Source organism: Physeter macrocephalus, unplaced genomic scaffold (assembly GCF_002837175.3).
Source record: "Physeter macrocephalus isolate SW-GA unplaced genomic scaffold, ASM283717v5 random_539, whole genome shotgun sequence".
NCBI classification, from domain to species: domain Eukaryota; kingdom Metazoa; phylum Chordata; class Mammalia; order Artiodactyla; family Physeteridae; genus Physeter; species Physeter macrocephalus.
Genome location: NW_021145922.1, coordinates 22,107 through 50,000, shown reverse-complemented (window position 1 = coordinate 50,000; position 27,894 = coordinate 22,107). Strand labels below are relative to the sequence as shown.

General features: G+C 59.6%; 3 protein-coding genes across 4 annotated transcripts in view; all 3 read right to left on the bottom strand.

Moving 5' to 3' along the window:
* Positions 1-444: 444 nt before the first annotated feature.
* Positions 445-1,253, bottom strand: LOC114485150 (sodium/calcium exchanger 2-like; the record flags this gene model as incomplete). Its single annotated transcript, XM_055083208.1, has 1 exon — positions 445-1,253. A coding segment is annotated over exon 1 (809 nt), but the record flags the coding sequence as incomplete, so codon positions are not given.
* Positions 1,254-7,839: 6,586 nt separating this feature from the next.
* On the bottom strand, positions 7,840-16,823 carry KPTN (kaptin, actin binding protein). Its single transcript, XM_007102746.4, has 12 exons — positions 14,829-16,823; positions 14,346-14,428; positions 14,158-14,242; positions 14,004-14,058; positions 12,700-12,775; positions 12,506-12,579; positions 12,183-12,292; positions 12,005-12,082; positions 11,136-11,211; positions 10,234-10,369; positions 9,965-10,147; positions 7,840-8,259 (listed from the first exon to the last, which is right to left on the bottom strand). The coding sequence occupies exons 1-12, from the start codon at positions 15,049-15,051 to the stop codon at positions 8,131-8,133; spliced, it is 1,308 nt and encodes a 435-aa protein (XP_007102808.1). The 5' UTR covers positions 15,052-16,823; the 3' UTR covers positions 7,840-8,130.
* Positions 16,824-17,767: 944 nt separating this feature from the next.
* The window catches only part of NAPA (NSF attachment protein alpha), a 27,460-nt gene continuing 17,333 nt past the window's right edge, over positions 17,768-27,894 (bottom strand). Inside the window, exons 4-11 of one of the 2 annotated variants that reach the window (XM_024132453.2) lie at positions 24,333-24,379; positions 22,814-22,891; positions 22,564-22,619; positions 22,393-22,477; positions 21,443-21,547; positions 20,189-20,257; positions 19,694-19,744; positions 17,768-18,539 (exon numbers count right to left, since the gene is read on the bottom strand). In XM_024132453.2, coding sequence (XP_023988221.1) covers positions 18,438-18,539; positions 19,694-19,744; positions 20,189-20,257; positions 21,443-21,547; positions 22,393-22,477; positions 22,564-22,619; positions 22,814-22,891; positions 24,333-24,379 — 593 coding nt within the window. In that variant the 3' untranslated portion in view covers positions 17,768-18,437. The other variant, XM_028485981.2, reaches the window with a different exon arrangement.

Genomic DNA, 27,894 nt, shown 5'->3' with positions numbered 1-27,894 from the left:
TCTATGCAAAGTCCATGGGTAAACTCTGCAAATTGCACCAAGTTACACCAAGTTACCCGAGTTAGCACTGTCAGAAGACACAAGGCCGGATTATGCAAGTGTAACGCGAATTATGCAAATGGAGGATGTCTTACTGCCAAAGTGGAAATAAATTATGCAAAAGGCAGGGAGTATAGGAAAACATGTGTGACCATACCTGGCAAATACCTGGCTAGACTGTCGTATGCATTACACGGATCACTAGAACTCTTAGCACATATGGCCCCCTTGCGAGAGTTCTGGATGGGCATATTGCAAAATGGCACCCCATACTGCGCAGATGAGCCCTTTCCAGGATCTGCAGTGCCATCCAGACCTGGCTTGGGAGCACCCACTGGACTCCAGTCCCAACTTGCCCTCTCCGGCCCTATGCCTTTGTGCAGTGAGTGACCTGCACAACCATACCTGGCGGCCCTCTCAGACGTGAGCATGCATTTCTGCAAATACAGGCATTGACTCCCTAAGCCCGGGGAGCCACCCCTCTGGATTTTGCTGACACACATGCACCAAGGAGATGTCTGTGGGTCCTTGCTCACCTGGACCACACCCGGGGAAAAGACGGCAAGGATGAGATAAAGCCAGACGTAGGCGAAGATACTCCAAGAAGCGGTGACAAAGAAGACTCTCAGGTGCTTGATCTTGCGGCTCTCACCGGCTGGGATGACGTAGATACACACAGCAATGACCACAAACATGTTGAAGGCAGCGCTGCCTACGATGGTGCCCGGGCCCAGCTCGCCCGCCTGGAAGTTGTGGCCGCAGACCTCGATAACAGACAGCAGGATCTCAGGGGCCGAGGAGCCCAGGGCCATGAGTGTGAGGTTGGACACAGTCTCATTCCAGATGCGGACGGTGCCCACGCTGGTCTCGCCGTTGGACTTAGTGATAGTGATCTCCTTCTCCTTGGACGTGATGACCTCGATGGATGCCATGAAGCGGTCGGCAATGATGGATACACCCAGGAACATGTAGACCATGGCCACAAAGTAGACCACGGCCCGCGCTGCTTTGTCCCCCAGCGACGGGTCATCGGGCTCCCAAACGGGCAGCAGGACCCCTGGCTGGCAGCGGTTGGAGCCCTGGCAGCCCCCCATGCTGCTGGCATCGCTGTCGTTGGCTGGGGGAGGCGGCAGGGAGGGGGTCGGGGTGGCTGCCCCTGAGCATGGGGGAGTACCCAGGAGGAGCGCGAACCCCACCAAGGCCAGGGGAGCCATGGAGGGCGTCAGGGTCCTGTGGGGGAGGAGGAAGTCTGGGTGAGGGGAGCAAACCCCTCCCTGTTGCTCAGGAGTCAAGGTTCATTGGGGTCGGAGAATGGGGGAGAAGCTGAGGACTAACAGAGGGAGGAGAGAGACTGGGGGAGCCAAAGAGAGACAGGGATTCAAAGAGACAGGGTCACAAAGAGACACAGAGAGCGCCAGGCAGAGACCAAGAGAGAGAGACACAGAAAGATAAAGACACCATGCACTGCTGATGGGAGTCAAACCACTGCACGAAACTATAGCTGAACATCAAGCATCCTAGGACTCAGCAATTCCACTCCCAGGTATGTACCCAAGAGAAATAAGTCAAGTGTTCGTCAAAAGACACATACACAGATGTTCACAGCAGCTTCATTTATAATGGCTCCCCTCTTGAAACAACCCAGATTCCTATCAGCAAGAACATGGAGAAGTACATGGCGGGATAGTCACGCAGTGGAATATTATACAGCACTGAAAAGGGAGCGGGCAACTGATACACCCAACAATGCAGATGAATCTCACAGACATGCCACGGAAGAGTGAAGTCAGGCGCAAAAGAACACAGACTGAGTAAGTTAGTGGGAGAGGCAAGGGGCTGGGGGGGGGCCCTCAACTCATTTTGTGATTCCTGTGGTTTCCAACTTGTTGCTCGGAGGGCTCCTGCTTGGGATTTGGGCTGTGGCAGGTGCTTTGTTTGTCTGTCTCACGTAGGGCTGGGGAGGGGCTGCTGGAGGGTCTCTCACTGACATCCTTCCCCACAATGCTGGCAGGTGTCTCTCTCCAGCATCCCCGGGTCTCTGGCAGGTGCGGGATTCCTTAGAAGCTGTGACATGAGGTCCTAGGTTGGGCTTTTGGACCCCACACTGTGGGTGTGGGGTGAATACTTCTCTTCCTGCCTCTGGTCCTGGGTTCGAGTGGCTATTTCTGTGTCTAGGTCTCCTTTAAAAGTGCCAATCAGTTCACATCCTCCCCTCTGATCAGAACCCTCCATGGCTCTGGTCTCACTCAGAACACCAAAGTCCCCTCCCCGCTTCATAAGGTCTTGCACAATCTGGCCCCCTCATTCCCTCTCTGGCCTCATCTCTCTCTCTCTCTCCCCCTCCCTCACTTGGCCCCAGCTACACCACCTCCTTGCTGTTCCTCGGGCAAGTTCTTGCGTCAGGGCCTTTGCACCTGCTGTTCCCCCTTCCTGGGACACTCTTCCCCACATATCCGCTCCCTCGTCTCCTCCAGCTCTCCACTCAGATGTCACCTTCCGTGGCCACTCTGTTTGAAATGACACCATCCCACTTTGGGGAGTCCCCAGCCATTTCACAGACGAGAAGACCAAGGCTCAGAGAGGCTAAATAACTTGCCCGACGTCCCCCAGCGCCCAGTCTGCAGCTCCCAGTTTCTCTCTCCAAGAGTGGTCCTGACTTCCAGCTCCCCTGCCCCACCCTTGTGTTGTCACGGTAACCCCGCAGCCTATCAACCGGGACTGAGAGAGGAAGGCAGGGGTCCTCAGGGCTTCCGCCCTCCCCGACCCCTCTCCTGGCCACCAGCCTCAGTTCTCCCGGTAACGTCCATTTCTGTCTGAAAAGTTCTTCTCACGGTCTAACCCACAGCCTGCCCCCAACATACGCCCATGTCCTCACGGATTGGGAGCTGGCTCCTTTGGGGGAGGGAGGCAAAATGTTGGCAGGACTTCCCTGAAGAGTGTGTGTGTGTGTGTGTGTGTGTGTGTGTGTGTAAGGGGGCAGGGGGCGGGGTGATTCTTAAAGGGCCACCGCACAATTAGCCCCCTCGGCAAGGCCCCTGATGATACATCTAATTAGCAGCCCCCTGATTAGCAACGACTTAGGCATGACTACAAACCCACCGGGATCCAAGGCAAAGACTCACGCTCTCTTCTCCCTCCCCCCCTCCCCTCCCCCCAGCTTTCAGGAGAAACCAGGTCCACGTGGGAGTCAAGAATTCATCTATAGCATCTCACTCCCTCGCTCAGGGAAGGCCCATGGCCTGGGAAGTCCTCCCTCAAGTCCAACCACCTGTCCCTCCCGCCCCAGTCCTCAAGCCTGGTTCAGTGCCTTTTCCTGCAAAACCTGGTTTCCTCTCCCTGGGGCCTTAGGGAAGAAGGGGTCGGGGAGAGAAAGCACTAGATAAATATCTGTTAAAGGAACCAGGAAGAGGTCTGAGCCCTGTCACTGGGGACAGCTGGGTTCCCTCTTCTTGAGGCTCCTGTCTCTGCCTCCCTCGCTCCATGAGCAGCCCTGAAACCTAATCTGGGTTTAGAATCCAGGGGCAAAACCATCACGTGGAGGCCGGCGTGGGACTCCGGAGGGCAGATGGCAGGCACCGTCTCCTGGGGCCACCTCTCCCCTCCCTCGTGGGCCGGTGGCCAGCTGGGTGAGTGGTGAGTGCCCCAGTTCTGCCTCACCCACCTCTCGGGGCCTCGGAGACCTCATCTGCAGGGTGGGGCTGCAAGCTTGAGCGGGGTGAGGCAGTCAGTCTGGCAGGCCGGGGGGACCCCCTCCCTCAAGTCCCTCACATCGGTAAGGGGGGTGATGGTTCCTGGCCGCGCTCAGGCTGGGCGCAGGGGGTGCCCGCTGCCTGCTCTCGGTGGGGACACGGCCTTCTAAACATGCACGCTTACTGCTCCAGGGTAAGCCGGGCTCTCCCGCCTGCACGCAATGTCCCAGCCTGGGGATCACACACAGACGCACACAGTCGCAGTGTTCAGGCTATGGTACGCCGATCGGTAAACTGAGGTCTGGGGGGGGGCAAAGAGCTTGGCCAAGTCATGGAGCTTCAAGTCAGGGGCAGAGAAGAGACGGAACGGAAGGTGTGGGACTCCTAAGCGGGTGCCTGTTTTAACCCACCTGGAATCGCACGTGGGCACTCGTGGACCTCACCCCACCGCGGCGTGGGCTACAGGCTCAACCCCACACCTCTCATCTCGCCCGCCTTCTCTGGGGCCCCCTTCCCAACAGAAAAGAAGAGGATGTATTGGCCAGGGAACGCTAGACTCAGAAGGGCCCTCTCAGAGCCCCCAAGGGGCGGTGGAGAAGCTCTTGAGCTCCAGCCCCGCTGGGAGACAGGTCTGGGGCTGGCACACCATGAGACGATGGAGGCGAGACTGCAGGAAGGACTGGCCTGGCCCAGTACCTAGAGCTGTGCCGGGAGCAGGAAAGGTGCTCAGTAATTGTCAAAAGAATGAATGAGTCCAGAAATGGACAAACGGCAAAAGAGGTATGGAAGTTAGACTGCAGCAGGGACTGGTCCAGTCAATATGAAGAGGAATGGGAGGTTAGATTGCAGACGGGACTGGTTCGGTCTCCTCTACAAAGGGTACAGGTTAGACTGCAAGAAGGACTGGCCTCAGGATGCCAGAAATAAGGCAGGGGAGGGCAGAGGAGCTCTATCCTCAGGGGAGGGACGGGCGGATGCCAGCGGGAGGATGGGGGGAGCTCGGCTGAGGAAGGGAGAGGAGTCTGGGGGACTCCGGGCCTCCTGGGGGAGCCCACTCTGGGGCGGCGGCAGGGGGCGGGGCGGGTCTTCTTCCCCCAGGTCTCCCCTTGCCAGGGGCGGAGACAAAGGTGTGTAGGAGGCAGTTAAGCAGGGAGAGGAAGCGGAGAGGAAAGAGAAAGAGAGAGAGAGAGACCAGGTCCTAGAGACGGAGATGGAGATGAGAAGCAAGGAAGATTGAGGAAGATACACGCGGAGATGGACAGAGACAGAGACATGGGAAAGCTGAGGCAGTAGAGACAGAGACAGAGGGAAACACACAGAGATGGCGAAAGAGGAAAGCAGAGAGGAGCCAAGGACTCAGAGACAGAAAGCCGGAACAGACCCAGGCACAGAGAGAGACAGAGACAAGAGTGAGACTGAGGGAGACAGGGAAAGGGACTCGGAGAGGCGTCCAGACTCCGCAGGACAGAGACCCCTGAGAGATGTGGAGACACAGAGAGACGAGACCCAGACACAGGAAGGCGGGGGCGGAGGTGGAGGCGGAGAACGCGAGTGCGGGTGCTGCCCCAGACAGGGTGGGGTGTTCTCACCCCCTCGCTGCCCGGGAGGCACCCCCTCCCCAGCCCGCCATGCTCCCTGAGGCGCACGAGGGGATGAGGATGTTGACTGCTGGCGGCGCCCCTGCCGCCCGTTAGGGCCCTGGTACCCGCGCCCGGGATACGCAGCCCCCCATCCCCTATAACGGAGCTCAGGGAGAAGTGGCTCCGGGCTCCCCAGACGCCCCCCTCCACCCACCTGGGGTAACACCATCCTTCCCCCAAGCCCCCCCTAACTGGGGGTCCCTTACCTGCAGCTACAGCCTAGAGCAGGTTCCCTCAGCACTGTATTGGCAGTGGTGGGCGACTCCGCCCGACAGAGGGAGAGAGCCGGAGAGAGAGAGGGATAAGCTGGGGACTGAGAGGGAGAGCTAGGGAGGAGGGGAGGGAGAGGGGAGAGAGGGAGGAGAGGAGAGGAGGAGGGGGGAGGGATTCGGGGGAGGGGGAGTCGGCTAGAGAGGGAGGAGGGGAGGCCGGCGCGGGGGACCGGGGCGGGGCCTGGAGAGAGGAGGGGCGGGGGGTGGGGTGGGGGAGATGAAGCAGCCCAAGCCTCCCTCCCACACTCTGGGTTCAGCACCACAGGCCAGGGACAGCGGCGGAGGGGGCGCGCGCGCGCGCGCGCACACACAGACACACAGACACACAGACACACAGACACACACACTCGCTGATCCTTACAAGGGCCAACGAGGCAAAACAGCTACAAATAGTCACAGGCTCCCAGAACTGGGGGGAGGGCAAAAACGTTTTTAGCCAGAGTCAGATCCAAATTCACATGCTGCGCCTGCTGACAAAGCCAGCCAGAAACAACCACAAAGACACCATTAATAATAATAACAACAGTTGCCATTCACAAGGGGCTTCCAGACCTTACCACGTGCCAGGCGTTGTTAGAACATTTTTAATAAGTGCTTGACACATGTTGACACAACTGACCCTCCTAAAAGCCCTGTGAGGTAAACGCTACTAGCCCCATTTTACAGATGGGGAAACTGAGGCACGGAGTAGTGAAGTGTGGCTTCAGGCTCTCCCCTAACTGCCACACTACACACTGCCCCAGACTGAGGGGCTGGTAAGAAGTTAGGCAGCGGGCTGCAAAGGACCAGGCAGGCGCTGGGAACACAAACTCACGAGTCCTGAAATGGTGAACACACACACACACACACACACACGTGCACACACGTGCACACACTTCACAGACCCAGAACATCACCACTTAAATGCCCCAAATCCCACCCTAGGGTCCCACTCCCGCCCCGGACAGGAAGCGATGGAGCACTCAGCCTCTGCAGACGGGCAGCAGGAGGGAGACCCTGACGTTGCCAATGGCCCATGCCCACCGCCGGTGCTGGCTGGACACCCCCGGGCCCACTGCCAGGAGAGGAGGGAGACGACCCAGCTCTGGCTCCCTGCGATTTCCCACGCTTGGGTTCTGGGAGGTGAGGAGAAGACAGGGGTGGCCAAGAATCGGTGGGCTCCAGCCTCCTGAAGACCCACCGTGGGGCACCGGGAGCTTAGTCTTCACTGTCAGCGCAGATGGTCAGACTGACAGGTGGACTTCCATGGCAGGAAGTAGACAGATGGCTAGAACGACCGTGGTGCCTGCCCCACCCCCCCCACCCCCCAGGAAGCAGGGGTCCCACCCAAACCCTGCAGCAGCAAGGAAGGAACTCTCACCCACAACCAGCCTGGACCCCGTTCAGGAATTGCTCCCCCACTCTCCCGACCCGATTCTATTCCTGGCAAGACTTCTTCTGTCGTCCCCGCCCTCCAGTGGTCCCTGTGACGTAGGCCTCAGTTCCTTCTCCTCGTGCCAGGGAAGTGGCCACAGGAGGGGCAATCGCTACAGCCACGGGGTAGGGAAATTAGCCTTGTCTCCCACTTCCCGGTCCCCCAATCCCCTGGGCTTTTCAACTAGGCCCACCCTTAGCCCTTTCCAGGACAGTGTAGCCTGGGGCTCACCTCAGGACTCCCCAGTTGAGATCTAAATCGATCACTCACTTCTGCTGGGTGTTAACCTTGGCTCTTGGCGCAAGGTCTAACCATAGTAATTTTTGCTAGGGTCGAACTTCAGCATTATTCACAGGGGGTCTGGCCTCAGACCCGCTGCTACAACTTGACCATGGCTCCCCCGTGACAGTCCTTTCCACCCACATCCTCTCCTCGGAGGCTCAGTTTCCTTATCTCCCCACTGAGCCCTGACCTCAGATCCAGAGCTTTCCACTGGGCTCTAACCTCAGTTCACTGGCAGAGGTCTAACCCTACAGACCTTTCCCTTATGTTCTACAGTCTTTCCTATGGAGGTTTAACTTCCTGTAGGGCCTAACTTCCCTTCTTGCCTCTGAAATCTACACTACGATCCCACTTCAGTCCGGCTGCTGGGTCTGACCGTGGATCCCCAATGCCCAAAGTCCCCTCCCTCCATTCTGCCGGGTGAGCCCGGCTCCCGACACAGAGCCCGGCGACAGCTGGTCCTCATCAGACGTGTGCCGAACGAAAGAATGGAGACGAGCGCAAGTTTGGTTCCTCTGGACACAGAAATAATCACCACTGACAGAGTCTCAAGGGGATAGAGGCGGGGTGGGGTGGGATCATCCCATCTTCAAGTGGGGACACTGAGGCACAGAGAGGGGAGTGGGGGTCACAGGGCACGCTGGGGCGGAGCCAGAGCAGGACCCACCGCTCCGCCACCCTGGGGTGTCTGGGGAGACCAGTGCCTCCTTCAGGATGCTTCCCGGGCCATGAAGAGCTGGAGGCGGGCGCCCCAAGGAACTGTGGCAGGCCTGGGGTGGGCAGCGGGTGGGCGCTCAGGAGGCCGGGGTCTCAGCAGGCCCGGCACCCACCCTGTCCCCCAGCCTCTGTGGCTGACGTCTCCTCTGCTCCACTCGGTGCCGAAGCCGGGTCAGAACCAGCTCCGAGGCCTGGATCAGGCTGTGCTGTGGGCAATGAGAGAGGAGGGCAGGGCTGAGACAGAGCTGCAAGGTGCAGGTTACACGCCCCCCCAACCCCCAGAGGCTGAGAGCGCAGCCACCGTGGTAGGTCCGTGTGTGGGGTGAGAATGGGTCTCCGTGATGGGGTGAAGGTGAGACCCAGGGGGACGGCCTTCAGTGACTTTCCGGGGGAAGGGACAAAGCCCAGCCCCAGATGTGTGGGTCTGAGGTTAGAACTCGGTGGAGGGGACGGGGATGGATCAAAACATAACGGAGATAACACAACATTGTAAAACAACTATACCCCAACATACAAACAAACAAACACAAAGGAGAGCTCGCATTATATGGGGGTGAGGCTTGAGCACCCGAGAGAGGCTGCGGTTTGTCCACGGCAGGAGGGGCAAAGGTGAGACCCTGGCAGAAAAGGTTAGGCCCACAGGACGGAGAAGGAGCAAAGCAAAGCGGAAAAGAGAGGACTATGTCACCACACAAGGGACGGAGCCAGACCCTGGTTGGAGGGTCTGAAGTCAGCCCCTGAGAGAAGGGATGGAGGGGAGATCACAGTGGGGGATGCTGGGAGGCTGAGACCACAGCAGAAGGGAAGCCCCTTCTCCCACAGATGGACCACAGCCCTGTCCACTGCGGTCTAACCTCAGACCTCTCCTCATTCCGTTTTACTCGAGGGTCTAACCTTTGTCCCACGTACTGTGGTTCAACCTCAGACTTGGCCACTGGGGTCCAACCTCTATCTTTATGAGGTCTAACCTGGACCATTCCGCTGATGACTAGACTGAAGGAAAAGGCCCCAGCAAAGCCTGCGGTGGGGACAGTAAGGTTAGACTCCAGTAGAAAGAACCCAGGTTAGACCACATGGGAAAGGAGCCTGGAGTCAGACCAGAGGGAAGGGGTGGGCAAACACCAGATCAGGAAACAGAGGTACCTCATAGCTGAAGGGCTGGGGCCGGGCCGTAGTGAAAAGGTCAGAGGTCAGACATATTAGTCGGAGGTTAAACAGAAACGGAAGGTTCCAGGCTGGACCTTGGGCCATTGGAATGGTTGGATATGAAACCGTAAGGGCAGTTAAGCTGCTGTCGGAGGGTGAGAGGTCAAAGTACAGGAGAAGGCTGGACGTTAGACCACAGGTCACGGGCGTGACCACAGTAGAAAGTTCAGTGGTTAGACCAAAGTGGAAGGGTTTGAGGTTAGACTATGGCAGAAAGCTGGAGACTGGCTGGAGAAGGAGGCGGAAGGTTAGACCGCAGGCACAATGAAGCTGGTCACACAGGTGGAAGCAAGGGTGGCTGCAGCAGGAGGGCCGAGGTTAGGGCGCAGTGGGAGAGTGCAGGTCAGGCCCCGGGGGCAGATCCGGGCTGGGCCACAGGGAAGGGCCACGGTCAAAGCAGGCGGAACAAAGTAGAGATGTTCGGGAGGCTGAGGGAGGCCAGGGGGCCGGGGGTGATGGATGCTGCGGCTGAGCCGCCTTCACCCCTGGCTGTTGAGTGCCCCCAGCACCTCCCTTCTCCTTGAGCAACAGGAACCGCCTGCCTCCTCCAAGAGGGGGTCTGCAGCCAATGACCCCCTTGCCCGAAGCGGGGCCCAGGCTCCAGTTTCCAGAGGGATCGGGCCGAGGCCCGACTGCCCCTCTCCCGTGAGGACGTGCCCTCAATAAGGCGGGTGTTAAGGCCCCGTCTCAGGGGCCCCCGGCTACCTGCAGGATGTGCACGCCCTTCAGGGAGACCACAGCAAGCTCACGCAGCCCGTCACCGGTCAGGTCCACGTGCGCCATGGCCAGCAGGGGGCTAGAGAAGCTCCGCTGCCATAGCAAGCGGAAGCGACGCTGGGCCCCGGGGAGCCCGCGCTCTGGGCTGCAGTACTTGTAACAGAGCAGCTCCTGCAGGGGCAGGAGACTGGGGTCACACGGGGAGAGGCAGGAGGCAGAGGACACAGGCCATGGCAGCCCCATCCCTCCGGTCCCACCTGTCCGTAGGTGGCCACCAGGACCTCCGGCCGCCCATCCAAATCGATGTCGGTGACCAGGCCACAGAGGACGCTGTCAAACTGGTCGCTGCCAGGCAGGAGAAGCTGGTCCTCGAGGCCCCGGCTCAGCAGGTCCCTGAGGGTCCGACCACGGCGGGGAGACTGAGGTCGACCGCGGTGCCCGCCACCCTTAGCACCGGACCCTCACGGGTCAGGTCTGGATGTGCTGTTCCTCCTGAAGCCTGGACACCCTCGTCTCCAAGTTAGACATCCTCATATCCACCAAGGGGAGCACAGACTGTCTCTGATCTGGACACCCACACTGTCCCCTGGAGGTGGGACCGTCTCGCTCCCAAATGGAAACCCACACCGTTCCCTCTGGTGACCCCCCTGTCTCCAGTCTGGACACCCACAAGGCCCCCTGAAGCCTGAGAGCTCAGCCCCAGCCCGGACACCTTCACCGCCCACCAGCTGTGCACAGCTGGCTCGCACTGGCTCACGGGAGCCGACTGGGAAATTTTCAGAAACTTTGTGAGCGGCTTGGCATCACGTTGGTGGCTCAAAATCCACTGAGGTGGGAGTGTTGACACCACCGAAATGGGCAGATCCTATAAACCAGGGCTTTCTCCCACATGGAGCCTGTGGTTAAACACTCGCCAACATGCTCTGTCCACCCACCCCAGGGGGACCGGACAGCTCGGTTCCCACCCGAGGCCTCAGCACACGCCCTACAAGTTCCAGACTTAAACACTCATGCTCCTCTTCCCGGGACACAGACACCTTTACCTGCCCAGCCCTGAACCACTACACCCAAAGCTTTACTCTCTGCGGAGGATGACAAGGTTAGATCACCGTGCAAAGGCATGAGGTCAGCCCGCACCCACGTGCCCCGTGGCCCTCACCGATACACCACCGCTGGTTCCAACATGCTGGCCACCAGCACGCTGTACTCCTCCCGCCGTGGCCTCTCCTCGGTCTCTGGAGAAGGAACGTGAATGGCGGGGGGAAGCGTGAGGGGACAGGTTCCAGGCTCCTCCTCCCTCCTCCCCATCCATCCATTCCTGAGAGGAACACACGTTAGACCCCCGAGATTGGGCTACAGGGGGAGGGTTAGAGGTTAGACCACGAGCGAATGATGGAAGTCAGATGCCAGGAGGAGGGAGAGGTGTTGGATGACAGTTTAAAAAGTCCAAGGTTAGACCACCAGGGTAGAAGAGACAAAGGTCAGGTGACAGCACAAAAGTCCGTGGTTAGACCACAGTGAGAGCATCAGGGGATAAACCACAGCGGAAGGGGCAGAAGACAGACCACAGAGGTCAGGCCAAGAGAAACGCCAGAGAAGGACAGACGGCAGTAAGAGGAACAGATCAACATGTGGGGCGAAAGGAGAGACCGCGAGTGGGGGGACAGCGCTGAGTCTGTGACAAAAGCCTGGACTTGGATGGCAGCAAGAGACAGAGTGAAGAGGCCACAGACGGGGGGTCAGAGGAAGTTAACAGTGTGAGCGGTGAAGGTCAGACCACCAAGGGAAAGGCAGAAGTTCAACTCCAGGGTAAAAGCTCAAGTCAGACCACCAGAGGGGCAAGTAGCTGGGGCTGAAATTCAGGAGCGTCGGGGGGGGAGGGAATGGGCACACTGTAGCTCCCGGGCTGGAGTGGGGCACACATGGGGGAGGGAGGGATGGTGGGGAGCTGGGCATGTGGGGAGAGGGGTACAAATGCTGGCGGAGGAGCCGAGCCCGCAGCCTGGCCTCCCCCTGCCCGGAGCTCACCCTCGGGGGCCGAGAGGCTGAACACGATCACTCGGGAGATGGGGCCGTCCTGCAGGACCGTCCAAGTCTGCAGAACCTCTGCGTGGAAGGCGAGGACTCAGGGCCCAGCCCCGAGCACCCCTGCCCCAGTCCGGCCTCGCCCCGCCCCCCGTGCCTGGGCCCCCGCCCCAGCCATCACCTCGACTCTGCTGGTCTACGTGGGCGACACGGACATAACCGCTCTGACAGCCGAGAGCCGAGAGTCGCCGGGACGTGCCAGGCAGGTTGTGCACGTCAAGCCAGAGGACACTGGGGGTGGACGGGTGGACAGAGGGGCCTGAGGGCCGTCACCAGGCCCCAGCCCCCACCTCCACCTCCCTAGAAGCATCCACCCCACCCCACCTCCGGTAGAGCCCTGGGCCTCCGCTGGGCCTGATTTCTTTAGGGGTCAATTCCCACCACCTGATTTCTCTGAGGCTGCCTGCCCCGGTTCCCACTGGCCTCTGTCAGGGCCTCTCCTACCTACTGGTCAGGTTCGTGAGCTCTGGGAAGAGGTTTTCCACGGGCTGTTCTTCAAACTGATGCAGCCCCTCGTTCTGGGGGAACCAAGACCCGCCACCCGCTTGGAGTCAGTGGCCAGCCTCACACACTGCGCCCCGTGCCAGCCCATGGTGGCCCCAGCAGGGCTCTGACCACCAAGCCTCCCCCTGCCTCACCTCCTTGTAGAGATGAATGGCCGGGTCATTCCCACTCAGGAGAAACACGGTCTCCAGTTGATCCCCGACCTGGACCCTGAAAGCAGAAAAATCTAGAATGCCAGTGTGATAGAGTCCGTGTGTTTTAAAATCCTCCTCTTGCAGAAACTCTTGCCTGCGAGAACCCTAACATTCTGGGTTCTAGACACTGGATCCAGAGCTAGGATCTCAGGATGTAGAATTCTAGAAACTAGCCCTCACAGAATCTCAGATTTTAGAACTTTCTGGTCTCAGAATCACAGAAACTCAGTGTGTTTGAACCTTCTGTTTCTAGAGCCCTCACTTGCTGGAATTTTCATTCTGGATGTGGATTCAGGAATGAACACGGAGCTCTAGAATGGGCTGCAGAACCTCAGAACACTAGCACCTCTTTACTCTAGAACCCCAGTGTTCTAGAAGTTCTGTTTTCTGTCTCCTTTGAAATGCTAGAACTTCTGGAAATTGCCATCGTGGATATTCAGGCTTATAGAATTGGTAGAATACCCAGATCGTAGAACACAGAACATTAGTGCTTTAGAACCTTCAGTTTCTAGAACGCTCATCTGCTAGACCAGAGGTTAGCAAATTACGACCTGCAGGGCAAATCTAAAACCCACGGCCTGTTTTTGTGAATAAAGTTTTATTGGAACACAGACACACCCATTCATGTACACAGTGTCAATGGCTGCCTTCTTGCTACAGTGGCCAACTTGAGTAGTTGTGATAGAGATCATCTGACCCCGAAGCTGCGCCTTAAAAGAAAAAGTTTGCCAACCCCTCGGCTAGAACACTGGTGTTCTGGAATTCAGAGCTCTAGAATGGAATTCTTATACTTTGGGATTCTAGAACATCAGTATTCTAGACAGTCTGTATTCTATCTCCTTGGAATATGACAATGTTAGGGCTTTAATATTACAGAATCTCAGGATCATCAAACTGTAGAACTTTCAAATCTTGGAATCCCAGAGCTTATAACTCTAGAAAAATTGGCATTTCTGGGTCTTGGAATGCCCAAATCTAGATCGTTAGAATTTGAGAATTCTACACGTCTGGAGCACAGGTGCTCAATTCACTCTCAAATTATCTAGTTCAGGGATAACAAAATGGTAGCCCATCAGCCAAGTCTGGTCCATGGCTACCTTAAATGCATGATGCTCTAAAAAACAAACTAGTCTGATTGTCTATAGACAGGTTTGTGGTCTCCAGTTTGCTACAGCCTCTGCCCTCCCAACACACACACACACACACACACACTCCCTATTGTATCACACCTGTGGCTTACTTACTCTGCATGGCACAGTTGGAAAGGAGTGAACTGGAGCTCCAGGTTCAGGCAGCTCTCTGCAGGGGGAGCACAGGCAGTTGGGCACAGGGGACCTGACAGCGCCCCCCCCCCCCAACTCCCTTCCCCATCCCTCCTTCCCTCCAGGCCACACTTACGGGCAATGGAGTCCAGGTTGTACTCAGAGCCAGGCTCATAGTCACAGTAGATGTTAAGGAAGGGGCTGCCCTTGTCCCCTGAATCCTGGGAGAGGAAACTGGCCTCAGGGGAGAGTAGGGGCAGCAAGAGGGATATGGGTCAGACTCAGTAAGGAGGAGAAAATGGGTAGGTGGAGGGCTCTGGGTACCTTGATGAACGTGATCCCCACCACCAGGCCCTGCTTTGGGGGTGACTTGTTGAAGGTGTCGATGGAGACAATCTCTGCGTCCACTGGGAGAGAACGGTTCAAAGTTCACGTTTCAGGCAGACGCGTGACCCCAATAATCCCAATCAACAGTGAGCCCTGACCTCTAGGACTCAGTCATCTCTGACCACCGGAAATTATCATGACCTCTGGGACGGTGTGAGTCCTGATCACCATCACCATCACCATGGTAGGAGGGATCCTGGTTTCTGAGTCTGAGGAATCCTGAACCCTAACTACTTCAGGCCCGTATTAGCCCTGTCATCAGACCCCAATGCCTCCGGATTACCAGCCTTGACCCCCTCCAATCACCATCACCCTGACCCCACTCTCCCATCCTCCCATCCTGGTGACCTGGCTCAGACAGAGCCTCAGAAGCCTTCTCAGCACTACGTTCCAAGCCCCCAGCCCCATGGCGCCACGCACCGGGAATGTAATTGAACTGCAGCTCCTTGGCCACGGGCCGGATTTTCTGTCGGAGGTCTTGGTAGCGGAAGCCTAGCACCTTGCCTTTAAGGGTGGCGGCCAGCAGCTCCCCGCGCCCGCCCGCGCCGCCCGCCAGCCCGTACACATTGCTCTGAGACGAGAAGCGTGTGAAGCTGTCCTCGCGCAGCGGGCAAGGCCCCGCGGCCACGGCCGCCTCCCCCATCACGCCCCTCAAACACTGGTCCCCGTAGCCGCCGCGGCTGCCCGCTCTACGCCATGGACCGCCGGGCGCCGGCCGGTCGCGCAGACTGATTACGTAGAGAAGCTGCCGACGCTGCCCTTTACCAAGATGGCTGCCAGCCGGGCCCCTTGGGCGTCCCACCAGACTTTGCCTCAATGCGCCTGCGCGCTCCTGCCTGGTCCTTTTCAGGGCCGAGGTGACTGCCGCCAGCTGATTAAGGCCCTGAAGATGGGAGGTGGTGGCCCCTGCTGTGGGCGGTGCGGAAGGCGGAAGAAGAGAACCTTAATGCTCAATATAGCCCTTACATGCCAGGGACTGTTCTAAGCGCTTTACATCTATCAATTTTTAGTTAAAACTCACAGGCAGGCTTGAGGTAGGTACTATGATATGTTTTACCCATGAAGAAACTGAAGCACAGACAGGTAAAGTAATTTGTCTAAGATCACACAGCTAGAAGCAGCAGTCAGTATTGGAACCCAAACACAATAGCTCCATAGTTTGTTTTAATCACATCACCTTTAAAATGGTGAAATGCATTCTTCTTACCCCAAAGAAAAAATTCTAGCTATCTGTCCTGGCCAATTACCCCCACCTTCTTTACTGAAAGCCTACTTTATCAGTCATGTTGGCTGATTATCTCATTGAATCTTCACAACTACCCTGCTCTTGTTACCCCGCGTTCATTTATTCAGCATTTATTGACCACTGTATGAATTTATCTCCATAAACTTGTTGCAACAACTCTGGAAAGAGGTTTATTATCCCAGTTTCTGGAGAATGAAATTGAGGCTCCGGGAGAATAAGTCCCTTGACTGATATGATAGTAAGTGGTGGAGACAGGATGAGGTCTTCTGGGATTCCTGTATATACTTTTTTGTCTCCAGAAGGGCATCAAGGGTTTGGGGACTCTATGTATACCTGTATGTTATTTCCAGAAGACATGAGTTGGCCAGCTGTCCTGGCCACCTCGAGCAATCTTCTGTCACCCCCTTCCATGCAGAAAGAAAACACACACACACACACACGCGCGCACGCACGCACACACACTGCAAGATCTGTGAAGGCAGTGACTGGATCTCCCTTGGTCACAGTCAAATCCCCGACGCCTGGCCCACAAGGCCTGACGTGGAACGAGCATTCAGTATATATGTTAAGAACCCAAAACTATGTACCAGGCCCTTTGCCAAGCACCTGGGACACTGTTGCATAAGAGACCTGAGAGGAGAGTTCTCAAAGGCAGACTGGATCTGGAGGGTGGTGAAAAGAAAGGAGTTGGTGTCCACTCCAGATCTGGTTATGCTATTTAGTGCTGTAATCCCAGGGTTTGAACCAGGGCGTGGCACACAGTAGGTGCTGAGTAGATACTTGCTGAGTAAATGGGGGTGGGGTCTGGTTCTGCCGCTTCTGAACAATGTTTTCTTCGGGCTTCTTCTACCTCCCTTGGTAACCGAGAAACCACATTCCCTTCACGTTTGAGTGAATGAATAAACAAATGGGTTGGAAAGGAAAGAACTGTCGTGTTCAGTGGTCTCCAACCCTAACTACACGTTTGGATCACCTATGGAGAAAAACTCTCCAAAACCAAAAGGGTGGGGAACCTCAATCAAATCACAGTTTATCAGAGTGCAACCCAAGCTTGAGCACTTTTAATATTTTAAAGCACAGCCAGGGTTGAGAATCACTATTTAGGTCATGGGTGGCACAAACAGATTCTCACACTACTTACTCTCCAGCCTGTGCCACGGCAGACACTGGTAATCAATCTGAGATCTCAGGAGTCTTAACTGAGCTCTAGGCAGCCATTATCAATCGATTAGAGCTGTGGGAAAAGCTGAAGGGGACAGAGGGGCAGGACAGGGTGTCGCAGGGTGTCATACAGAGGCCACTCTCTTGACACACACTGAGCCTGAACCTTTCCTGAACTCCTTCCAGGCTCTAGGCTGGAGCAGCTCTCCGAGGAGCCTGCCCTGGTTTCCCAGGCAGCACCTCCTCTGCAGCCCCTGTTCACTTCCTGACGTCATGCCACATACTGTGACACTAAGTCTGCAACTGGGCACTGACCCTCCTCCAGCTGTTCCCCTACTCCAAAGCGGGGAGCGCCCGGCCCAGCCCAGTGCCGGCTGGAAGCACAGGCACACCAGACTGTCCACCTGCCAGGCAGGCCCACGTGCTGGAGTGTGGAGGAGGTGGCTGATTCTTGCCCTCCTTTCCTGGGCAAAGGGCTCCTGCTGTTTCCTCTCCCACTCACCATACCCACTCGGTCCTCCTTGTACTCCGCCCGCCAAAGCCGCTCCCTCCCCCACCCTTCGACAGATGGAACAGTGCCACTGGGGCTTTCAGCCCTCCCTGCAGGGAAATATGGACGTGGGGTGTGAGGCTGGAAGACTTGGTGGGCCTCCTCCACCCCTCCTCATCACCGGTGATGCATCCATCCTCCCGCCAGCTCTGGGGGAGTGGCACTGGCACCCATCATCCCAGCTAAGGAAACCAAGGACCAGAAAGCCCAGAGCTCAAAGATCCCAAGCCCATGGCTCCCAAACCCACCAGCCCTGGGCCGCCCCTTCTCTAGGCTCTGACCCAGCCCATCCTCCTGGTTACGGCTGCCCTCTCCTTTCCCACAAAGCGTGCCCAGAGCCCAAGGCGGGAGGGCCAGGGAGACGGGACACAGGCCCTGAAGGGTGAGGAGGGAGAGACTCATGCACAAGTGTTGTCTTTTATTTCCTTCCTCAGGCAGCTGCAGCTCCCCACCGACAACACCTGGAAGCGCAGGGTGGAGACGGAGGGGCGGGCGTGGGGGCGGCCCTCGGGGCTCCAGGGCCTGGGGCTCCCCCGAGAGGTGAGGGCTGCAGGAGGCTGGGGGCTCCCGTGCTGGGTGGGGGAGGAGCCCACCCCCAGCGGTGACAGCCAATCACGGTGGCTACGTGGGCTCAGGGCTCGGCTGGGGGACAAAGGTGGAGAGACAGACACCGACCTCCCGACTCAGCTGGTTGGGAGATGGGGGGCCAGATGCTGACCCTGGCCCCCCGCAGCACCCACAGCAAATGGGTCTGCATCGAAGATTCTGTGTGTCGCGGGGGAGAAGGGTACCTCCGGGGGCTTAAATAAAGGGGCAGGGGGCAAGGGATGCGGCGGGAACAGAGGGTGACCGTCTGGCCAGCGGGCCTGGCCTCAGGGGCCCCCGAAGCAGCGCTGAGCCTGCGCTGTGGCGTGCGAGGCTCCTGGGTGGGGAGGAGGGAAGGTCTCGCAGCCAACGTCTCGGGCCCCACCTCTCTGGGCTCTTCGCGATCCTCTCGATCCTCACTGGAGGGCCAGGCCGGGGGAGAGCGGGCGGACGGGGCAGGGAGACGGGCACCCGGGGGCCAGGCGGCCTAGCGCAGGTCCTCCTCGTCGCCCTGGATCGTCTTCTTGACGCGCAGCAGCATGGTGGTGAGCCACTGGTCCAGCCGGGAGATGGCGTCGTACTCCTTCACCTGCGTGCGCGGGGACGGTGTCAGGAGGGGCGGCCCACCCCGCGCCTCGCCTCAGCTCCCGCCCTGTCACCAATCCTAGCCCACGGTCTCTGTTCCCAAGATCCTCCCGGCGTGTCCCTGTCAGCCTCAGTCCCCGAGGAGGAGCAAGGGGAGGCATGGGCCCCGACCCAAGCCGGAGCGGCTCCCTTCTGTGTCTTTACTGGCCTGGGCGCGGCCCACCCCGCGCCTCGCCTCAGCTCCCGCCCTGTCACCAATCCTAGCCCACGGTCTCTGTTCCCAAGATCCTCCCGGCGTGTCCCTGTCAGCCTCAGTCCCCGAGGAGGAGCAAGGGGAGGCATGGGCCCCGACCCAAGCCGGAGCGGCTCCCTTCTGTGTCTTTACTGGCCTGGGCGTGAGGCTTCCCTTGGGGGCAAGGAAAGATTTTATAGCTGAAAAAAAAAAAAGTCCAGTTTTCTTGTTTTATGGATGGGAAATTGAGGTCTGGAGACATGAAGAAGCGGCGGGATGGACTGTCTGGGGCGGGATGGACCTGATGAGTTCGGTCTCTGTCATCATTCAGAGGCCTACGATTGGTGATGGGTACCCAGGGAGAGACATGCTTGACAGATAACAGTCTGGAGGACCTAATGTGGACCTGAGCTGGATGTAACTGAGTTCCAGAAAGCTCAGAACAGGGTAAGGAAAGGGAGAAACATCTCCTTGGGGCGGTTCTATCAGAGAAGCTGCTGGAAAGGGGGACCCTCCCAATGCTGCGTCTCCGGGCACCCTTTGCTCCTCCTCCCTCCTGCTTTCGGGGAGGGGAGGGGGAATGATGCGACTCCTTCCCTCCCTCCCTGCACATCCAGGATCACCCAAAGTGCCCGATGTGAGACATCCTTAACTGCTCACCCAGGGCGACTCTGAGTGGTGCAAAGACCTTGGCCTTCAGGAGCAGACAGATAGGGGCTCCAACCCCAGCTCTGGCCCCGAGAGGCCTCAGTGCCATCATCTCTAAAACGGGGAGAACACTCCCCGCACCTCTTGGGGCTACTTGTGAGGAGTCTGGAGCGACTGGAGAAAGGAATTCATGGCCAGGGACTGGGGCTGGAGATAAAAAAGGGTGAAATTCATGGGACCACATCTGACAAGGGCACCCACCCCTGCCAGCCACTCACCGCCTCGGTGTAGCTGTCCACATTCTGTTCCTCGTGGGCTTCTAACAATTTCTGCAAGAAAATGGCAGGCGGGGCTCAGGGGCCCAGGCTGGCCTGAGGCCTGCCCTGGATGAGATTCACAACACACACAGTATCTGGGTGAGTGAAAGTCGGGGGGACTCCCACGCTGACAGGAAGGAAGGGGCTGTGTTCCAACCCTGCCCTCCGCATCGGACAGTCACTAACACAGAACACCGCGTGTGCGCGCATGCCTGTGTGCGTGCGAGATCCCGCAGCCTCCCAGCTCTGCCCCCAGCTCCATCGCTGACCAAATCTCGTCTCGCCCAGAAACCGGAGACCCAAATGGCAGACGAGGGGGGAACAAAAGACCCTTGAAAACTTCTGTACAAATCTCGGTGATCGTGCTAGCCGGAGCCAAGCCTCCAGATTCCCATCCACACGCCCTGCTCCGAGCGCAGGTGCAGGAAAGGGGCGGCCCGAGCCCCCGGCACTCACTTTCATCAGCTTGCACTCCCGGGAGTCGGAGAATGCAGGGAACAGCTCCTCATACTTCTGGACAGCGAGCTGAGTGCCGGCGAGGGTGGAGAGGAGGACGAAGGGGACAAGTTAATAAAGAAGGGCCCTTGGAGCAGCTGGCCCGGCAGCCGAGGGGATCGGGGGCCGCTCTAGCCCCGAGTCAGCTGTCTGCGCCACTCCCCAGCCTCCAGTGACGCCAGGCTCTGTGCCTGGTGGCAGCTTCACGGAGCTGAGCTCAGTGCAAGCCTGGCTGCAGAGACAGCTGCAGGGGACGGGGGGCGGCGGGGGCCTGGGGGAGGGAGGAGGGTTCCCCAGGCCGGTGCTCAGTGCCTCTCGGGCACCCGGTCCACCCAGGGTAGGGGCAATGGCAACAACTGCCTGGTACTGCCTCATAACAGCACATCCTATGTGTCAGGCCTGACGCCAGGCACTTCTCACGTGTAACCCTCACGAGGACCCAGGGAGGGTCAAACGATGGTGACCCTATTTTGAAAGTAGGAAACAGATCCAGAGGTGGCAGTGACCCGCTCAGGGCACAGGGTACGTGTTGGGGATCTGAACTGGCCTGACCCCAAAGCCCAAGCTCTCACCTGCCCTGCCGGATGCCGGCAAAGGGAGCAAGGGTGGGGTTCAGACGCATCATGTGGCTGAGGATGGGGCAGCTGGAGACCCCAAGAAATCCCAGACGCCAGCAGAACCCAGCTCCTCTCCCTGGCCATTCCCCAACCCCTCACCCAGCCCTGACCCCTCTCTTGCTAAGAAGCCCTGAGAACAAATGGGGCTGGCATCTAGGCTCTGGTTCAAACCATGACAACACTGGGAGTCAGAAAGATCTGGAATCTTGGGGCTGCAGTTTACTAGCCACGTGCTTTGAACAAGAGACTCTGGTTTCAGCCTCAGTGTCTTCATCTGTAAAATGGGGCGACCATGGTATCAACCTCATGGGGTGCAGTAAGGACTCAAAAAGTGCTCCCACAAAAGAAAAAGCCTGGCACTGAGCAAGTCGGGAGTTGGAAACTCAAAGGCTACAGGGACTGTGTGAGTGAAATCAGGGATAGAAACAAGCATTTCCTGCCCAAAGGCCGAATGCCCGGGGCCAGATGTGAGTGAGGGGCTTACCCTCTGAAGGGGTTAAGAGGTGACTCGGCCTAGTGACAGACACTGTGCTCCAAGGGCAGTCACCCTGTGGGGGCGTGGGGTAAGCTCTGGGTGGGCCCCTGGGCCTGGGCTCACCTTGGCGTTGAGCATGTCGATGCAGAAGTGGCAGAGAGCCGCCTTGAAGAAGTAGTCCTTGGCGCTGTACTTGAGCAGTGGGCTGTCCATGGCGTTGGTCCCCACCTGCAGGCACGAGGAGGCGGGCAGCCAGAGGGCCAGGGTCACTGCCAGGCACTTGGGGGCCAGCTGGGAACTGGGTCTGTTCCCCAGTGGGGCCCTGTTAACCCAGGACCCCGAGCGCAGGGAGAAGAGAGACCAGCCCTGGGGAAGTCAGCAACCGGTCTGTGAGTGACCGAGGACCAGGGCATGATGGGGAGGGGGGCGTGGCCACAGGGCTGAGGCCAGGTGTCCGTGGGCTTCCAGAGGCGCCTGCGATGGTGGAGGGAGAGGCGGCCCTGCTGTCAGGCCCGACAGGAGGCTGGCACATCGGTGGGCAGAGGGGTGGCAGGCTGCGGGAACATGAGAGGCGGCGCCCGCCCCGCGCTCCTCCGAGGCCAGCTGCCTGCCTTTCTCCTGGCCAGGCTGAGCCCACCAGGGCGGCCGGGCTCCCCACCGCAGCCCTCCCCACCCAGCAGAGGGGAGCCTGCATACCCAGGGGACACCCCCTCCCGGGCCCCTTCTAGCAGGCTCCTCAGCCGCCTCTGGCTACCCCGGGCCTCGCAGTTCTTTCCACTCTCTCCCCGACTCTGGTTCTTCAGAGCTGGCCTCACTCTGGGGCCGCCTGGGAAGTGCCCTGTGAGGAGTGTGGGAAGGGCCTGTGTAGGAAGAGGGCGGTGACGCCGGGTGGGGTCGTGGGTGGAGAGGGTGCTCAGCCAGGCTGAGTACAGGGTGAGGGCGTGGGGAAGACCGCGGGAGTGCAGAGAACGCGGGGCACCGGGGAGGGTGAGAGACGGGAGGCGCACTGGCAGGCAGGATGGGGCGCCGTGCCCGCCCCGGAGAGCAGGGCCCGGAGCCCCGCCTGCCCCCACCTGTTCGTAGATGTCAATGGCCTTCTGATACTGCTCCAGCTGCGCCGCGTAACCAGCCACCTTCAGCAGACACTTGTTGGCAGAGCTGAGTGGGGCAGAGAGAGGGGAGGGAGGTCAGGGGTAGCGGGGTCTGGGCCCTCACCGAGGGGCCGGGGCGGGCAGGAGGGGTACCTGTTGGACTCCTCGCCTTTGTAGTAGTCTGCAGACTGCTCGTAGTGGGCGATGGCCTGGGGAGACACGGGCGGTGGGAGGAGGGCAAGGGGCCAATGCAGCCTTCATCACCTTCGGGCGCCATATGGCCCGGGACTCACCGGAGCCCTTTACCCAGGCTCTGCCGGTGCCCCGTGGTCCTGTCCTAGTCTCAGAGGACTGGCCGAGGCAGCCCTCCCTGGCCACTGGCCAGGCCCCACCTGCCACTGACCTTCTCGATGTCCACCAGCTCCGTCTCGTAGATCTCAGCGATGGAGATGTGGTGCTTGGCCGCGATGGTGAACCGGCCCTGGGTGAGACGTGGGAAGGAGCCCTCAGTGACGAGGGGCGTCCTGAGTGCCCCGCCCCAGCTCAACCACACCCCTCCGGGTCCCCGAAGCTGGATCCTCAGCCCTCAGCCGCCCCTGGGAAGGAAGGTGCGCAGAAGGCCCCAAGAGACAGAGGGGCACGGGGCTTAAAAGGGAGGCTGTAGCATGAGCGGCCTGGGTCCGAGTGCTGCCCTGACGTGGTGACGGCGGGCACGTCCCTCCCCCATCCAGTCTCCATGGGGGACAGATGGAGCACACCGAGGTAACGTTTGCACAGGGACTTGCCAGAAGTTCTGGCCCAAGGAGGCATGTGACAGATGGTCCAGAGAGGCGGAAGGAGCAGCCCAGAGGCACCTGGTACAGGCTCCCCGCTGCCTAAGAGACAGCCTCCCTCCTGGCCTCCCTGTCCCGTGTGGCCACACAGCCCTTCTCGCAGGTCAACCTCTGCCCTCCAGCTTCCCCTGCAGGCGCCCGGGGCTTTCCCCTAGGATGCCTCCCAGCTCCCAGGGGGGCTGAGCACCTCCTACCTGCCTCCACCCAGTGAGGGTCCAGATGCCTGGCCCATGGCCACCTCCTTGCTGAGGGCAGCAGGAAGGGGCAAGGCCCTGGGCTCAGCCAGGACTAGTTTTGGGTCTCAGCGGCTCCTGCTGGTAGGCGTGGGGCCCTGAGCGAGTCACGTCTCTTGTCTGGGACCCTCTTTCCTGACTGTCAGACGGGATGACAACAGTGCCCACCTCATGGGGCTGCTGCAGGGGAGACTAAACCACCCAGCTCGGAGCATCTGCTCCAATACACGGCAGCTGCTACCACTGCTATAACGACACTACTACAGCACGGCCCTGGACCCGGCAGGAGGCAGGGCCCACGCTCCTGCCCGAGGGAGGGGTCTCACAAAGGTAGAGTGCGAAGGGGTTAAAAAGTGGAGTCGACAGGAGCCAGGGCCTGGCTTTGGCCCACTGTCCCGGCTCCCTGGCCTCAGACCAGCAGCCGCCTCCCTGGACCCCATCTGTCGACGGAGGTGCTCCCTGGGGCGGGGCGGGCGCTGGGCTGGCTCTGGGCCCTGCCTACCCTCCCCGAATCACAGGGGACGCTGGCGGGGGGCGTCTGGGTAAGGGGAAACGCACCGGATACGCGAGGACCCCAACTGCGGTGCCGTCTAGAGTGAGGACAATGACGGCCTGTGGGGGGCCAGAGGCAGGACCTGGGGAGGGGCCGTCAGCCCCTGTGACGTGCTGGGAGCTGCCACCAGGGGCCAGGCTGGTGCGGAGCTGCGTGAGGACCCAGCCAGCCCAGCCCGGCTCCGGTGACACCCCTCACCCTGCCAGTCTCCCGCCTGCTCTCAGGGCTGGAGGAGGAGAGGGGAGGCTGCGGCAAGGTGGTAGGACTTGGAACGGGGTGGACAGGACACGCAGTGACCCTTACCATGTCTGTGTATATCTCAATGGCTCTCATCAAGCAGTTAATGGCCTCTGGGGAGAGAAAAAGGAAGGCAGGGAGGAGAAATGAGAAGGTGAAGTCATTTCAGCAGAGGCCGAGGAGAGAAGGAAGGTGCAGGGCTGCACTGGGAGTGGCCAGGGCTACGCTCCTGAGCAGGGAGGGAAGCTGAGGGGATCCCCGAGCCGCAGGAACCCTGGTCAGGCTAATCTATTCTGCTGACTGTGAGTCGCCGGGCACATGCCCTCGGGGGAGCCCTGCTGATACAGCTGCCCTCTCCCTCGGGCCACCACGATGCCACCACCTTCCCAGCAACCCCTGGGACAGGGCATAGCCAGCTGGTGGTCAGACTCCCATGGGTGTTTTGGGCCAGACCTGCCAAGGCCCTGCCCTTGAGGATGAGCTGCCGGCAGAGGCGGCAAAGGCTGACATCGGAGGAACGGCCAGGTCCCACCTGGGCTCTGCCACCCTTTCACGGTGGGACGCTGAACCAGCTGCATCCCCTGGCCTCCGTGTGCGGCAGGAGGCGGCTGGGTGCCGTGACGCTGAGGCCCCTGCGGTTGGGGTCTCCACTATTCTGCCCACATCCCAGCCTGCAGCAGAGCCCTCTGTATCCTCCTCCGCCTGGCATTGCCGCCTGCTGGCTCCTCAAGCCACAGGTTTCACCGACAAAACACACACACTGGGATGGCACCTGGGAGGAAGAATTGGGGTACCTTTGTTGTACTACCTCTTGCAAGTTTTTAAATTTGGAAATTTGGGAAAGGCATTTTTTTTTTTTTTTGACAAGTTATTTGGAGGAGAGAGAGAAGCATGAGTGGGTGGCATTTTCTAGCAGATAGAGATGAGCTCTCGGGTGGATTTTTTTTTAACACCATTTTAATGCATCTCAGGAGGAAAGGGTGTTGGGGGAGATGGAGAGAGACGGACAGAGAGCCTGGACAGACCACAGCAGGTGGGCTCTGAGCTGGGGCAAGGTTGAAAATTCACCCCGCAGTCCAGCATTTGTAAGCCCCTTGGTCTGCCGTCGGGGTCTCCGAAGTCAGCAGGGCCCACTGGGCTGAGATGCCGCAAAGAAGCCGCAGGCCCGGTGTCTGCTCTCAAAGGGCTAATGGTCTCATCACGCGGGGAGACATGTGAACAGAGGCTCTTAGGCCCAGACCTGTGGCTGGCCCTTCAGGGAGTCCACAAGCCCCCTCCCCCAATTTACAGGCCAAAAGGGGGTGTCTGTGAGCACTACTCGGGGGGAGGGAGGACTGGTTGGCCAGGTCCAATTCTGAAAGGCCCCTGGGGACCCCTAAAGTATTCAGAGAGCGTACACCTCTGGGTCAAGGCTCTGAGGCTGACGGGGGAAGCCTGAGGCAGTAGGGAAGAGGGAAAGAAAGCAAAAAGGGGCAGAGAAGGAGAAAAGGGAGAGAACACCACAAACAAATACAGCCTGAAGCAGTGTTACTTTAACACATACACACAGGTTTTGTGACAGAGCATTTGTGGAAGTAACTGATGAGCCGGCAACCCAGTGGTAAGGAGGATAAGGAACCAGGGGTAGGGCTGCAGCGCGTGAGCTGTGCACACCCCACCCTGCTCCATTCTCCACCCCAGGGGGGTGGATGCGGCCAGCAAGCGACTTGCCCCCTGCAAGCGACTCACAGGCTCCCTCTCCTGGAACGATGGGGCGCGCAAGCAGGCACCTGCAGGCAGAGTGGCAAAGGTTGCCCGGGTGAGGTTAGCAGCCCTGGAGGGGGAGAGGCCGGAAGCTCCCCTGGCAGGACGGGCTCCCCTGCAGCGGCTGCCCCGGGCCTGCCGGCACTGGCCTGGAGTGCGGTCAGCAAGCGGTGGCAGTAGGGGAAGAAGGCTTACCCGCAGGCAGCAGCATGGATTCACAAGGTTGAGTCCCCTCGCTCCAGGACAGCTGTCCCTGAAAGCGGCAGGCTGCCAGCTGCCACCCCAGCCAGAGCACTAGCGGATTAGCTGCTGACATACTGGCTACAACCAGCTTATCTCCGGGCACCAGGACCCCTGGGGCGAACAGCCCGCGCACCCCGGCACACCTGCCCCCGACCAGCCACCTGCAGAAACCGGGAGCCAGAAAGGGGTTCTGGGAATGGTCCAGCCCCAGAAGGTGGGCGGGGAGGGCTGAGGCCCAGAGAGGGGAAGGCGCTGGCTTAGGGAGACAGGCCTCCTCAGTACAAGGGGGCAAATCGCAGAAGAAGTGGAGTGGGTAGAAGGAAGACGCCACGTGGCTGGTACACAGCAGGTACCCAGTGAGGCTGGCAGTGAGGCTGGGGGAGGGCACGGGGGAGGGCAAGTGGGGATCTGGCCACCGCCCTGCCCTGGGTGCCCGTGTGCGCACCACGCACCGCTGGGCCCAGCCATGAGGTGGGCGGGGTAAGAGGCTTCCCTGGCCCGAGTCTACCCATAGCGGCCGGCCACCAATGACAGCTGCGGTCATCACCTCCTGCCTCTGCCCTCAGCCACCAAGGGGGCAGCAGGCCACCCTCGGCCACACTCAGGCGCCCAATCGCTTCCCTCCGCCCTGGCGGTCCCAGGCACGGGCTCAGCTGCCTGTCGGTGGTGGGGAGAGGGGCATTTCCAGGACTCCTGTACCAAGTGCTGACACAGGGCGAGGCCTCTGAGGCAGGTGAGGCAAGCAGCGAGGCCCCGGGGAGCTGGCCACCTGCTTGGGGAAACCGGGCAGTGATCCACGTGGGCCCCCCGGCTCTGTTTCACAAGGCAAGCGGCCAGCGGTGGAGGCAGGGGGTGCCCAGGCCAGGCTCCCATCTGATGGGAGCCGAGGGCTGCCCCTTACTGGATGTTTATCACACGCCAGGGGCCGTGCTGGGCACATCTGTGCTTTATCTCACGTGTGCTCTCTGCTTTACCAGACCAGGAAATGGAGACCCAAAAGATTAGGTGTCTCCCCGAGGTCACAGGGGAGCAGGCTCCCCCGTGCCTCGGAGACCACAGTGAGCCCCGCCCTCCTTGACTGGGATGGGCAGTCGAGATGCGGCGGTGCCGGGCTGCTGCCGCTCCAACACCGCTCCCGGCTCGGCACCAAGACCCTGGAGCTCCAGCCAAGGCACCGCTCCCGGCTCAGCCCACGCTAGGGTCTCCCCTGCGCCACAGCGCCTCCTGTTCCCTGAGAGCCACCGCCAGTACCAAATCCACCCCTCCCCACCCTCAGCAGCCAGGGCAGAGAACCAGGCTTGCTGATCTGATCCCCAGAGAAACCAAGTTGGCCTCTGAGCCCCAAGATGGGCACGTCACCACACCTAACCACTGCTGCCTTCCCACCGACGCCTCAGCCACCCTCCACGCGTCCGGAGGCCAGTCACCGGGCCACACCCCCGACCCGGGCCCCAGCACCCGACACACACCCTGCAGAGCACCGCTGCTAGCTGAAAAGGCTCAGGTCAAAAGCTGGGGAAGGGGCTTCCCTGGTGGCGCAGTGGTTGCGCGTCCGCCTGCCGATGCAGGGGAACCGGGTTCGCGCCCCGGTCCGGGAGGATCCCACATGCCGCGGAGCGGCTGGGCCCGTGAGCCATGGCCG